Below are 13,910 nucleotides of genomic sequence, written 5' to 3' on the forward strand. Positions count from 1 at the left end.
GCACTACTTTTGGCCAAGGTCTGTATGGAATAGTGTACAACCCAATACCCATATCTTATCTGTTGTCTTTTGCCCAGATGCCTTGTGTCCTCTTATAGCCTATAGTCTGCTGAAGCTTCCCATGTTATTTCAAGGGCACTTACCGCACTTGTTGTGTCCAGTGTTTGTGGTCCTAGCTGCCTGGTAGCACAGCACATCGATGTACTGTAGCATTGTGTGGAGACTGGAGAGGTGATCATGTGTACTGTGCTGTACCTTCAAACAGTATACATTTTGCCCATGCTGAAGAAAAAAACAGCATAGACTAACACTGGCTTGTCGTGCTGGTGATCAGCCTTGCTCTGTTTTTGCTGGTGACTTCCAGCCTTTGCTGTGTTTTGGACCAGCATGGACTAGCTTGGTCACAAGCATACCAGCATCCCCAGCATACGCTGGTCACCAGCATCCCCAGCATACGCTGCATTACCAGAATCCCCAGCATACGCTGGTCACCAGCATACATGCATTACCAGAATCCCCAGCATACGCTGGTCACCAGCATACATGCATTACCAGCATCCCCAGCATACGCTGGTCACCAGCATACTTGCATTACCAGCATCCCCAGCATACGCTGGTCACCAGCATACTTGCATTACCAGCATCCCCAGCATACGCTGGTCACCAGCATACATGCATTACCAGCATCCCCAGCATACGCTGGTCACCAGCATACATGCATTACCAGCATCCCCAACATAAACTGGTCCTCAACATACCAGCATGAACTTGTCACCAGCCTAACCAGCTAGACCAGGGATGGGCAACATGACCCGGATCCAGCCCGCGAGCACATTCAATCCGTTCTGGGGAAGTTTGAGTAAAAATGCATATATATTATGTTTTGTGTTAAGAAAACACTCCAGGCCACTCTTGAACATATAGAACTAGATAGAAAGTAATTATTATATTACATTTATATTACATCATTATAATACATTTTCAAATAAATGCCCTTTTTCTGACCCGCAAATTGCTTTTGATGAACAAATCGGTATGGAAAAAATCTGTGTGGTCTGTGAAGTCCTGATGTGGCCCTCGAGACTAAATTATTGCCCACCCCTGAGCTAGGACTAGCATAGACCAGAATGGACCGGCTTGAAATTTAGGCTGGTTTACGCTGTATTTCTTTCTGCAGGAACTGGCTAGGCTATATGGTTCAAAATTGCATCCAATTCCCTATATAGCGCACTACTTTTGACCAGGGTCCATATGGGTCTAGTCAAAAATAGTGCACTATGTAGGGAATCGGGTGCCACGAGACTCAGCCTATGTCATTAGTAGACATTAAAGCTGTGGGTGGGAAAAAGCAGTCCACTGTCTGTCAGTGTCCGCTCAACTTTACTTTTGCAGCATGTCTGTCTGTCTGTCTGTCTGTGCGTGCATCCGTGAACAACTAATAGCTTCGGCCTAGTGGTAGTCTGCCATAAAGTTGGGAATGAAACAAAACCTGCTGTGTGTTTACATCTGTAAGCCTATGCGTGGTACTCTCAGTCCTGTCTGTCTGTCTCAGCAGCTAGATCTTCTGTCGTGCTATACTGAGTAAACTAGCCTGCGTTGTTTTCCAGTTTGCCATATTTTTACGTATGGTTTCTTTTAAAAGGGACAGGTCGCCTACAAATTCATTGACACGTTGAATCATCCGATGTGTTGCGCCCCTAGATCGTTGCTGCTGACAGAACAGTAGAGTAGTGGAGTACAGTACAGGAAGGACACCAAGGTGTCGTGTGCCTTTAAGAGCAGTAGAGGAGCGTGGCTCCCTCAGCAGGCGACCACACAGTCTTGATGAGGGGGATTTGTGTTGAGCTGGCGGGAATTAGGCCTTACTCTTCATGCATGAATACTTTTTATACTCTAGTAAATACACACCGCCTGCCTCCCTTTCTACGCTGCCGTAACCCACCACCACATCCTCTCTATCTTTCTCTCCCTCCATCGCTCTCCCGTTCTCCTCTTCTATCCTCCCAGTCCTGCCTTTTTGCTTTCCCCCTTCCTTCTTCTCCCCTCTCTCTCCCTCCCTTGTCTTGCCTGTCCCTTTCTCTCAATCTCTCTTCATCCGCCTCAGCCCCTGCCTCACATGCCCTCCTCCTGCTCTCCCTTGCTTCATCCTCCCTCCTCCTCTTTTGCTCTCTCCCTCTCCCTGACCTGCTCTCTACCCCCCCACCCCCTTTGACCTCTCGTCTCCCCTCTCTATCCCCACGCACTGGTCTCTACTCTCTACCTCTACCACCCTCAACCATGGACTAACCCACTCTCTCTCATCCCTCTCTCTCTTTCTAAATCTCTACCTCCTCGCTCTCCCTGCCCTTGCTTCTGGATCGCTCTAGCCCCACCTCCCCTCTCCCGCTCTCCTCTCCCTCCCCCCTCCTTCACGGTCATTGACCTGCTCTATGGCTCAGGCTCTCCCCCTTCCCCCTCCCTCAGTGGAGGCTTTGGAAAGCTGACCCCAATACTGCCCTTACAGCACACACGCTCTCCACGCGGCACGCAGGCTTTAAGTCCAAATTTACACACACACATGCACTGGGAGAGGCATATGAACCCCTCTCAGTCCCCCTCGGAGGGTTATGCATACAGGCCAGGCAGTGTGTCTGTGAGAATGGGGATCTGTGTGATGAGCACAGGCTCTCCCCACCCCACTGCCACCACAGCACTGCTCTCAGCTGCACAAGAGACACTACAGTCCCTACTCTTCCTAGTCATAATGGGGCTGTGTGTGTTGTCTTTCGTGTGTCGTGTGTGTGTGTGTTTGTCTGCACGTGTGTGTTTCTGACAGAGACGGGAACAAGGAGGACTGTGGGGGGGGGGAAACAGGCCATCTATCAGTGTGTCTCAGTGGCAGAGCCGTGCACTAAACAATCATTTATTTACTAGCTGCCTCTGGTTGAGTTGAGGATGGGGAGGGGACAACTTTCCCTGGTGTGTGTGTGTGTGTGTGTGTGTGTGTGTGTGTGTGTGTGGAAACAAGTCAACATGCTCGGCTCATGGATGGTCAGACTTGGTATTAGTTTACCCTGGTACTATGATGTACGCCGTTGTACAGTGTAGCTTACAGTGTGTGAAATGGGTACAGGGGAGGTGGAGTGCCATGCTCTCATGAATAAGTATCACTGGCTGCCTACCTGGCCCCAGTCCAGCTCGGATGGCTTTAATTAACTAACAGAGCACAGCACCACACGTCCCTCTCTGCCTCTTTGCCTGTCTGCTTCTCTGCCTACTGCTCGGCCTGCCTGCCTGTCTGCCTCTCTGTCTGTCTCTCTGCCTGCTGGCCTTTCTGCCTGTCTGCTTCTCTGCCTACCTCTCTGCCTCTCTGCCTGTCTGCCTCTCTGCCTGTCTGCCTCTCTGCCGGTCTGCTTCTCTGCCAACCGCTCGGCCTGCCTGCCTGTCCGCCTCTCTGCCTACCTCTCTGCCTGTCTGCTTCTCTGCCTACCTCTCGGCCTGTCCGCCTCTCTGCCTGTCTTATTCTCTGCCTACCTCTCTGCCTGTCTGATTCTCTGCCTACCTCCGTCTTGCCGAGGTTCAGCTTGAGGTGGTGATCCGTCATCCACACTGATATGTCTGCCAGACATGCAGAGATGCGATTCGCCACCTGGTCATCAGAAGGGGGAAAGGAGAAGATTAATTGTGTGTCGTCTGCATAGCAATGATAGGAGAGACCATGTGAGGTTATGACAGAGCCAAGTGACTTGGTGTATAGCGAGAATAGGAGAGGGCCAAGAACAGAGCCCTGGGGGACACCAGTGGTGAGAGCACGTGGTGAGGAGACAGATTCTCGCCACGCCACCTGGTAGGAGCGACCTGTCAGGTAGGACGCAATCCAAGCGTGGGCCGCACCGGAGATGCCCAACTCGGAGAGGGTGGAGAGGAGGATCTGATGGTTCACAGTATCGAAGGCAGCCGATAGGTCTAGAAGGATGAGAGCAGAGGAGAGAGAGCTAGCGTTAGAGTTAGCTTTAGCAGTGCGGAGCGCCTCCGTGATACAGAGAAGAGCAGTCTCAGTTGAATGACTAGTCTTGAAACCTGACTGATTTGGATCAAGAAGGTCATTCTGAGAGAGATAGCGGGAGAGCTGGCCAAGGACGGCACGTTCAAGAGTTTTGGAGAGAAAAGAAAGAAGGGATACTGGTCTGTAGTTGTTGACATCGGAGGGATCGAGTGTAGGTTTTTTCAGAAGGGGTGCAACTCTCGCTCTCTTGAAGACGGAAGGGACGTAGCCAGCGGTCAGGGATGAGTTGATGAGCGAGGTGAGGTAAGGGAGAAGGTCTACGGAAATGGTCTGGAGAAGAGAGGAGGGGATAGGGTCAAGCGGGCAGGTTGACCCTACACTGAGTGTTCCATGTGTATTCTTACTGACTACAACAGCTCTCTCTACTGCTAATCGATGGTACTGACACACTGAGGCCTTGGCTGGCTTGAGTGTGGGATTCACACTCGAGGTGTGATGTAGGCTCCACTTTTGATTTCCCCAAGCTGACCCAAGTTGACTGAAATATGTGGTTTTACATCTCTAAATACCATCTCTATGTGTTGTGCGTGATGTGATTCTACCAGTCTAACTGGTGTCCCTCCGTGTGTGTTTCCACAGACGACTCATCCTCAGAGAGCGGCAGCGGGAACGGCATGCACACCATGACACCTCCGTCCGCGGGTGGGGCGGCCCCGGGGTCGGAGGGGGGAGCGGGTGGACCCCCTTACAGGGAGATGGTAAACGGCAATGGGCCCCCGGCCCCGCTGGACTTCAGCACCACCTCCTCGTCCTCATCGTCCGAGGACCAACAGGCGCCGGTCAACCTGAGTGAGACCAGGCTGCCCGGGACTGCCCTGATGGGCCCCTTCCAGCCCGACCCCCCAGATGAGCTGCGCAGGAAGTACCCTGTCAAGCCCCTCCCCCATGCCGCTGAGCTGCGCCTGGACAGAGACTCGATCAGGGACTACGGCAACAAGGTGAGGCCTTCTGCTCACACCTGGGTATGAAATGATTGCAAATACTTTAGCTGAGATTTGATTGAGCTTATACAATACAATGCAACTTTCCTGGTACAGTGAACCAATAGAATAGTCACAAAACTGCAAGCCCTGCCCACCTGGCACTCCAGGCAGACTTAAGTAAACACTAAAAAAAGAAGGTCTGACGGTAATATATTACACACCAAGTGTTGAGCAGTGAGCCCATCAGGACTGTGTGAGTAATAGTCTGAAAGCTCAGCGTGACCATTGTTATAGATGACCACTGTCTTGCTATGACCTGAGGTATATACGCAGGAAGGTGAGGTTCATTGGCAGGGCATTGGACAAAGCTGAGAGAGGTTTCCATTGAGATCCTGCCACACTGCAATTACCTGTTCAGTCTCGGCTCGGGAATCCAAGACATTATTCTTGACATGAAACCAGAAAGAGAATGTGCATGAGAGCAGCGAGTGTGGCTGTGCCACGGGAAGTAGTGTGTTGCTGTGCTTGTGATGAGCTGTGGTGAACATCCGTACAGGAGTCAGTGGAGGATAGTGCTATTGGACCTGTATGAAAGGAGACTGGGGATAAAAGGTTCTTCCTTTCCGCTCTCTGGCTATTGAATGAGACACACACTTCACCATGCTCTGACAATGCAGCCTTGTCCTTGAAGGCATCTTCTTTGCCACGTTGTCACAGACGTGCGCCCTTGGAAGGATCTGACAAGTAGAAAAGTTTGAGCACAAAAACGGCTAGCAGTTTTTTATCTCACTGTAATCAGTGTTCCTCACGATTGAGATTTTGCCGGCTGCTTTCAATGTGAAGGGAGCATACAGACGGAATGAAAACCTTACCGCGGCTTTGTATCTCTTCTTCTATTTATGTGTCTGTTCTCTGTGTGTGTGTGTGTGTGTGTGTGTGTGTGTGTGTGTGTGTGTGTGTGTGTGTGTTTGCTTATGCATGCACCTGTGTATGTACGTGTGCTTCATATGTGTGTGCGTATGCACACATGCACCCATGTATGTGTGTGTGTGACAGTCTCCTCAGTACAGCTCAGGAAGCTACGACTCATTGAAGATGGAGACGTGTGCCGAGGACCTGACCGTGACCAGAAGTGCGGCAGCAGCCGAGGACGATGACGATGACCATGAAGATCACGACGACAATGACAAGATCAACGACACGGAGGGCGTGGACCCCGAGAGATTAAAGGCCTTTAACGTAAGAGCTGCTCTCACCTCAGCTAGACATGACCGAACACACACACACACACACACACACATACACACTGTACACTACACATATTAGAGCTCCTCTCACCTTTTCATGACCTTCACCTCAGGAACACAGGAAACAGCAAATAGCTAGCAGAGCCGAAACACAAAGATTATTCTTTTCAGATGTTTGTGCGTCTGTTTGTGGATGAGAACCTGGACCGCATGGTGCCCATCTCCAAGCAGCCAAAGGAGAAGATCCAGGCCATCATTGAGTCGTGCAGCCGGCAGTTCCCCGAGTTCCAGGAGCGCGCTCGCAAACGCATCCGCACCTACCTCAAATCCTGCCGCCGCATGAAGAAAAGCGGCATGGAGGTACATACCGTGCCTCCCATACCTCATCCTTCTCTTATTCCTACTCTCTTTCCTATTCCACCTCTGTCTTTCTTATTTCTCTCTCATTCAGTGTGTCCAGACGTACCACACCTACCGTACTCCCTCTCCTCTCGCTCTCTCATCCCTTTCTCTTTCACCCCTCTCGCATTCATAACCCCTCTAATCAAATCAAATTTTATTGGTCGCATACACATTTTTAGCAGATGTTATTGCGGGTGTAGTGAAACGCTTGTATTTCTAGCTCCAACAGTGCAGTAATATCCAACATTACACAACAATACACATAAATCTAAAGATAAAAGAATGGAATTAAGAAATATATGTCCGGAATCCGGAGTATAAGTATACTGAACAAAAATAGAATCGCAACATGGAACAATTTGGGGCGGCAGGGTAGCCTAGTGGTTAGAGCGTTGGACTAGTAACCGAAAGGTTGCAAGTTCATATCCCCGAGCTGACAAGGTACAAATCTGTCATTCTGTCCCTGAACAGGCAGTTAACCCACTGTTCCTAGGCCATCATTGAAAATAAGAATTTGTTCTCAACTGACTTGCCTAGTTAAATAAAGTTTAAAAAATGCAAATATTTTATTTTAGTTACAGTTCATATAAGGAAGTCAATCAATTGAAAAAAAATAATTAGGCCCTAATCTATGGATTTCACATGACGGGAAATACAGATACACTATATATACAAAAGTATGTGGACACCTCTTCAAACTAGTAGATTCAGCTATTTCAGCCACACTCATTGCTGACAGGTGTACAAAATCGAGCACAAAGCCTTGCAATCTCCATAGACAAACACTGGTAGTAGAATGGCCTTACTGAAGAGCTCAGTAACTTTCAATGTGGCACCGTCATAGGATGCCACCTTTCCAACAAGTCAGTTCGTCAAATTTCTGCCCAGCAGAACGCTGCCCCGGTCAACTGTAAGTGCCGTTATTGTGAAGTGAAAACATAGAGGAGCAACAACGGCTCAGCCGCACAGTGGTAGGCCACAAAAGCTCACAGAACGGGACCACCGAGTGCTGAAGTGCGTAGTGCGTAAAGAAATCATCTGTCCTCGTTTGCAACACTCACTAACGAATTCAAAACTGCCTCTGAAAGCAATGTCAGCACAAGAACTGTTCGTCGGAAACTTCACGAAATGAGTTTCCATGGCCGCACATAAACCTTAAGACGACCATGCGAAATGCCAAAGCGTCTGCTAGAGTGGTGTAAAGTTCCCGGCTATGGACTCTGAAGCAGTGGAAACTAGTTTTCTGGAGTGATGAATCACACTTCACCATCTGGCAGTCCGACAGACGAATCTGGATTTGGCGGATGCCAGGAGAACGCTACCTGCCCCAATGCATAGTGCCAACTGTAAAGTTTGGTGGAGGAGGAATAATGGAATGGGGCTGTTTTTCATGGTTCAGGCCCCTTAGTTCCAGTGATGGGAAATATTAACGCTACAGCATACAATGACATTCTAGACAATTCTCAATGCCCGTGCACAAAGCGAGGTCCAGACAGAAATGGTTTGTCAAGATCAATGTGGAAGAACTTGAATGTCCTGCACAGAGCCCTGACCTCAACCCCATCAAACACCTTTGGGATGAATTAGAACGCCAACTGCGAGCCAGGCCTAATCGCCCAACATTGGTGTCTTCACCTACTTCCTGTAGGCTGTCTAGTCGTTATTGGTAATCAGGCCTACCACTGTTGTGTCTTCTACAAACTTGATGATTGAGTTGGAGGCGTTCGTGGCCACAGAGTCATTAGCAACCATTGCGAGTGTACCCCATAGCAGAGACAGAGGCATCCCACTCACATTTTCTTTCTGGTTCATATAAGGTCATTGAACTAAGCAGATCAGGCCCAGGTGCTAATACATTGTGAGAGACACCCCCTTAAGCAGACAGGAACTGACCATCTTTTATTTTGGGGGGGTAAAAGGCCTGAATGGGACATTTTCATTCATGCACCATTTGCCCATAGGAGAAAAGCAGGAATCAACTCAACGGACATCACAAAAAAATACATTCCATTGTGTGAGCCATAGAAATGTTGTATCACCATTGTTTATTACATCAGCATATTATACTTTCATTTTGTTCCTTACCTGGTGAAATATTCAGTTGAAAATGTAGTGCTGTTCAGTGCTCATGTATCTGGTTAGGAATGATACTATCTGAAATAGAGGAGTTGGAATAACTTTGTGTAATGAGCAGGTGCAACTGAACATATTGTTCGTGTAATATCTTCTGTATTATTAATGTTGAATATGCCCCCTGTGGTCAATGTGAGTACTCTGGCGTGGGGATGAATTTGTGCTGATTGTCTCTCCCCTGCTAGACACGACCCACACCACCTCACCTCACCTCAGCCATGGCTGAGAACATCCTGGCAGCCGCCTGCGAGAGCGAGACACGCAAGGCTGCCAAGAGGATGCGGCTGGATGTCTACCAGGCACATGTGAGTGCTCTGATGGTGTGTGTGTGTCTGTGTGCACATCGGGGTGTGTGTGTGTATAAGTGTGTATCTTTTCAGGTGGGTGGATGTACTGTGTATGTCTTCTAATAGCCCATGGCAAAGTCTGTTCTTAACCTTGAGTATATTATATACATGGAAGTGGGACTGAAAACTCTCTCGTCTCCACCTCAGGAGGAGCAGATAGCACATGACAAGCCCAGTTCTCGCGAGCCGGCCTCCCTGGCCCACTCTGCCTACTCCCTGGCCGCCTCGGCCTACTCCCAGGACCAGCTCTACACCAACGGTGGGCTCAACAATAGTTACCGTGGTTACGGGGGTCTGGGAGCTAGCATGCAACACCCAGTCTCCCTGACAACCGCCACTGCTCAGAGCAACGGTGAGAGAGCATGCTTCGCCTCTTTATTTGGCCAGAGAATGGCAGCTTAGAGTAGCAGCATACCTTAGCTTACCTGAAGCATGTTGCTCGTACTGTAGCAGCATCACTGGGCGAGTTTAGAACAGACTGAGACTTATTGAAACGCATCGAGAAATCAAATTCTTGACCATATTTGGACGTAGAAAACTTTTTAAAATTTTTAATACAGGTGGAACTCATCTAAAATATATTTCCTACAGTGGATAAGAATGCATATTTATGCTTTTCAATAGTTACAATTATAGTCAAATGCCCCCAGTATGTGTCTTCATTTGAGTGTGTTGTCTTTCCCCCAGGCCCTACTGACCTCAGCATGAAGTCCCTGGGGTCAAACTCTTCATCGGCCAGCTCAAACAGTCACGGGCGGAGTGCTGGTGTCATAGGTGGTGGGGCCTCGGCACAGCTCAGCCCAACAGAGATCACGGCCGTGCGGCAGCTCATCGCCGGCTACCGCGAGTCGGCCGCCTTCTTGCTCCGCTCGGCCGATGAGCTGGAGACCCTGATCCTGCAGCAAAACTGAGCCGGAAACTCCTCCTCCCCGTCTCCCTGCTTCTCCCTCTTTCTCTCTGACTCTCCCACACGACCCCTAACCAACTACTCTCCCACTCACCAGATCCATCTGTCTGTGTTTCGTCCTCCTCCACTGACCTGTATATTCTCCCTGTCTCCAGGAAGGAGGCATGCAACAGTCCTACCTTCCTCTAGTCTAATATTCTAACCCCCCTCCCCTGATTGTTTTAACATCAGTGCGTGGAGAGAAAGAGCACTGTCTGCGACGACTTGGGAACAGCGTTTCTCCCCCTCTTGAACCACCTGTAAAGGAACATGCTCCCTCCCAATCATAACAGCTCTGCCTCACTTCCACAGCTCTGTGGGAAGAAGAGGGGTGACAGGGAGAGAGACGGAAATGAGTCTACCAAGTGATGTGCAGGAGAGTGGTGGGGCTGGAGCGCTGGAGAACACTGAAGGGTTGTGCTGTGATGAGGAGAGAACAGCGCCCCCTTGTATGAGGAAGAGAAGTGGATCCTTTTGGTGTGCCAGTAAGCTCACTGTGTTACTGTACACAGATCCCCTCAACAAGCTCGCCATCCCCAATAACAATGAAAACGAGACTCTCTGAACAGTAGTAACAAAATGTTTGTTAATGACAAATACTTTTGATTTGAGATCTGAATTTGTTTGTTTGACTACAAGAAGACATTTTGAACCACTTTTTGGATGAACAGAGGCTGAAGAAGGCTGGAAAGAAAGAGACAACTTGTTGCGCTCGGTGTAAATAAACTCTGTGTCCTAAAGCACTTTCCCATGATTCAGACCTCACCTCCCCATTGAGTAATAAAGAACTCGATGTGCCCGGGAGCAACACTTTATCTTATGCATTATGGAGATGCCATCTATTCCACATGGAAATACCTCAGATCTATCAACCCACCGTTCGAGTACTTCATTCCTACTTGGGTGGCGACGTCACACAACGCTCATCACACAACACTCACCCGTTACTACCTGATGTGTTCCGTGTTTTCATAGACCTGCAGGAAGCAAAGTCTTAACCATTTCAAGAAGTTTCCAGAGTAAATATTGTATCTATAGTTCGAATTTAAAACAAAAAAAAAGTATTGTTTGTCATGTTATTTGTGTACTGTAAATACTCAGTCCATATTTGATTCTAGAAACACCATGAAGAGAACATGAAAAAGCATCAGTAAAGTGAAGGACTGGGGGCAAGGTAGTATTTTCCGTGGGAGACTGAACCTCTCTGACGATAGCTGGTAGTTTTCTTTTTTTGGAGTTCCCCATTTTTTCCAACCCTCTTGTGGCTCATTGCTCTCCCATCAATTCCAGGTTTTGGTTTGTCCCGACTCATCACTCGATGATACCCTGTCTTTTTCCGTGTCCGGTTCTGCATTCCTCTCTCGAACCTATCCCCCCATCTCCTCCCTGACCTGAGCCCAGTCCAGCTCGGTTCTGGGAGGGATAACGTATGTCTTTGTCTATTGACTCTTTGAGATGGCCATTAATCCACGCTGCTGCTATATGTACCAGACTTTTGCCACAGACCTGTAACCTCAAGTCAGGACGCCATCCTCCTGCACAACCAGAGCACCTCAAGACAACCACACAAACAAAAAGAAGCTAAAACTACTCAAAACCGATAAGAGACTAAAATCTTACTTTTAAAAACGACATGCCATCCCAGTCAGTTGTTTCTCCTTGCTACTAGGCACTCTGGTTGATCTTTTTGTTCTTTCATAGGGCTGTGTTGTTTGTACAGTGACCTTTTTCTTTTTTGCTTTCTTCATGACTTTGAATCTCTGGAGGCATATAGGGATCAACGTGCTCCTCTTGCAGCCACTCACAAGGGTGCTCTGGGCATATCTATCTTACTGTGCAGTCAAAGTCTGGGAGGTTTGTACCTTTTAGAATGAGTGTGAGAGAAAAAAAAATGCAAAATGTTTCTTCAAGAGGCAGGCCTAAAGGGGCTGACTGTTGTGTCACTGTAATTTGCTCCCTTTTGCACACTGAAGCAACTGAAATCTGTGACGGAGGCCCTGCTTGTTCAGGGCTCCATCTTGCACTGGCGAGGTGTGGCCTACTAAAGGAAAGAGGAAGAGTATTTGCAATGCAGTTGATAATCATCCTGGCCCTTGACAGCATAGTGTTAACGAAAAAGAAACATAGTGTGGGTGCTACGATGTTTCACAACCACCACTATTGGGGGGGCTTGTGTAAATGAAAGCCATTGATGTAGGTGTGCTACCTCCATGGCCTGAGATTGAACGGAGCACTGTGCTCACTGGTGACACACTCTGAACCACAGAACAACACCTTGATAAAGCCACCCAGCATACATGTGCAATGTCAAATCCAATCTCCATAATGAGTACACATTGATGTACAAATATTTAATTTATGGAAATATTATGGCTAGATAGAAAGTAGAAAATGGACTCCCAAGATGTTCTACTTATCTCTGAGCAAGCTCTTGATTAGATCTGCGTGGTGGGTAAAAACGACACAAACACAAGAGAAATATGCAAAATGACCAGTCAAGAGGAAACCCCTCACTGTGTTCTCTCGCAACGTGGCTGTGAGGGCTTCAAAATGTGTTTTCTTATCAGTATCACCCTCATTTCTGCAGATCCATCCCTCACTCTGCTCCTGCCCTGGGGTCTTAGGCTACAATTACCTCAGCACATACAACACAGCAGTGTATCAGTACAGTAACATAGTAGAGGAATTACTGTGATACAGGTTGTTTTTTTTTTAGTGGGGGGGGGGGGGGGGGGGGGGGGCGGGGCTAACTTAGTAGGGGATCTGTCTTATTCACTTCCATCTTAAAACTGCCTTTTTTGCCACTGAGTTTTCAAATGATTGCCAGACACGCAGTGCTGTGGCCAAACTGTACATAGTGCTGTAAGTGTTTGTGATCTTGCAGTGCGGACGCTAGAGCCAGTGTTGTCGTCCTATGTGTTTCCCTATTGCCCCGGGTCAACACAGTGATGGTTTGATGGATCGAGCCTCTTTAGAGATGACTGCTGGATATTGTAACGTCGCATGCCACAACACATCTGCTATATGGTTTTGTGAAGAAGAAGAAGAAGATTGTGACAGTTATGCATTTCTAATATAGACAAGGGACAGTTAAATGTATCTGTACAAAGGGAGTAAGAGATGCGATGATATTAGTAAAGAGGATCTTGCTAAATACGACTCCCTCCTCTGTTTGCACCCTTTGGGGTTTGCTCTGTAGTTTCTCATAGATGGCTACATACGTTAAGAAAACATACTGTAAAAATAGGCAAAGACAATCTTGGAAAGGTGCAACTTGCTCACGGTTTGATTTCCATTCCTTTTCTGTGTGCAGCTATTGCATACAGTGCGTCTTGGAGATGACAAGAGTATTTTAGCCATAATCAGAGGATTCTTACTCAAACTTCTGACTCCTCAAGCGCGGTTGGAGCACTCATAGTGGCCCCACTGTCGATACACATTTTTATCTGATTTCTATTTTTATTATTCATTTTGTTATTATTTTATATATATTTTGTAGTGCAAGTAAGTGGTCTTTTCAAATAATATTTTGTACAAAAACCAACATCTCAAGTGAAGTTACTCTGTATGCCTATACTGTACATTCCAAACAAGGATGTCAACACGTTTAACAACCGACCTGACCAGCATCCCGTTTAGTGATGTGACCTCAGACCAGAGGGAGTGCCCTCTGTTAAGATTAGCATTGTTGACCTTGTGAATAGCGTCAAACATGTTGTTGATTGGAGCCATGATTATTTTCCTGCTTAGGGCCAACAAGACTTTACATGCCAGGGAATGTGCCAACCAAGCACAGACCAAGTCTACGCCCTTAATTAACCATGCCCTTCATGAAACTCCAACTCCCAGACTACTGTATGCATCTCT

The 13,910-nt window shown here is 47.9% G+C and overlaps 1 protein-coding gene across 2 annotated transcripts in view; it reads left to right on the top strand.

The window, feature by feature from the left end:
• Positions 1 to 12,206, top strand: part of LOC115131993 (nucleolar protein 4-like) — a 126,710-nt gene extending 114,504 nt beyond the window's left edge. Inside the window, exons 6-11 of one of the 2 annotated variants that reach the window (XM_029664139.2) lie at positions 4,625 to 4,983; positions 6,025 to 6,207; positions 6,387 to 6,575; positions 8,936 to 9,055; positions 9,245 to 9,449; positions 9,785 to 12,206. In XM_029664139.2, the coding sequence (XP_029519999.1) occupies positions 4,625 to 4,983; positions 6,025 to 6,207; positions 6,387 to 6,575; positions 8,936 to 9,055; positions 9,245 to 9,449; positions 9,785 to 10,008 (1,280 nt within the window). In that variant the 3' untranslated portion in view covers positions 10,009 to 12,206. The remainder of the gene's footprint in view (positions 1 to 4,624; positions 4,984 to 6,024; positions 6,208 to 6,386; positions 6,576 to 8,935; positions 9,056 to 9,244; positions 9,450 to 9,784) is intronic. The other variant, XM_029664140.2, reaches the window with a different exon arrangement.
• The last annotated feature ends 1,704 nt before the right edge of the window (positions 12,207 to 13,910 follow it).

Source organism: Oncorhynchus nerka, linkage group LG7 (genome assembly GCF_034236695.1).
Source record: "Oncorhynchus nerka isolate Pitt River linkage group LG7, Oner_Uvic_2.0, whole genome shotgun sequence".
NCBI classification, from domain to species: Eukaryota; Metazoa; Chordata; class Actinopteri; order Salmoniformes; family Salmonidae; genus Oncorhynchus; species Oncorhynchus nerka.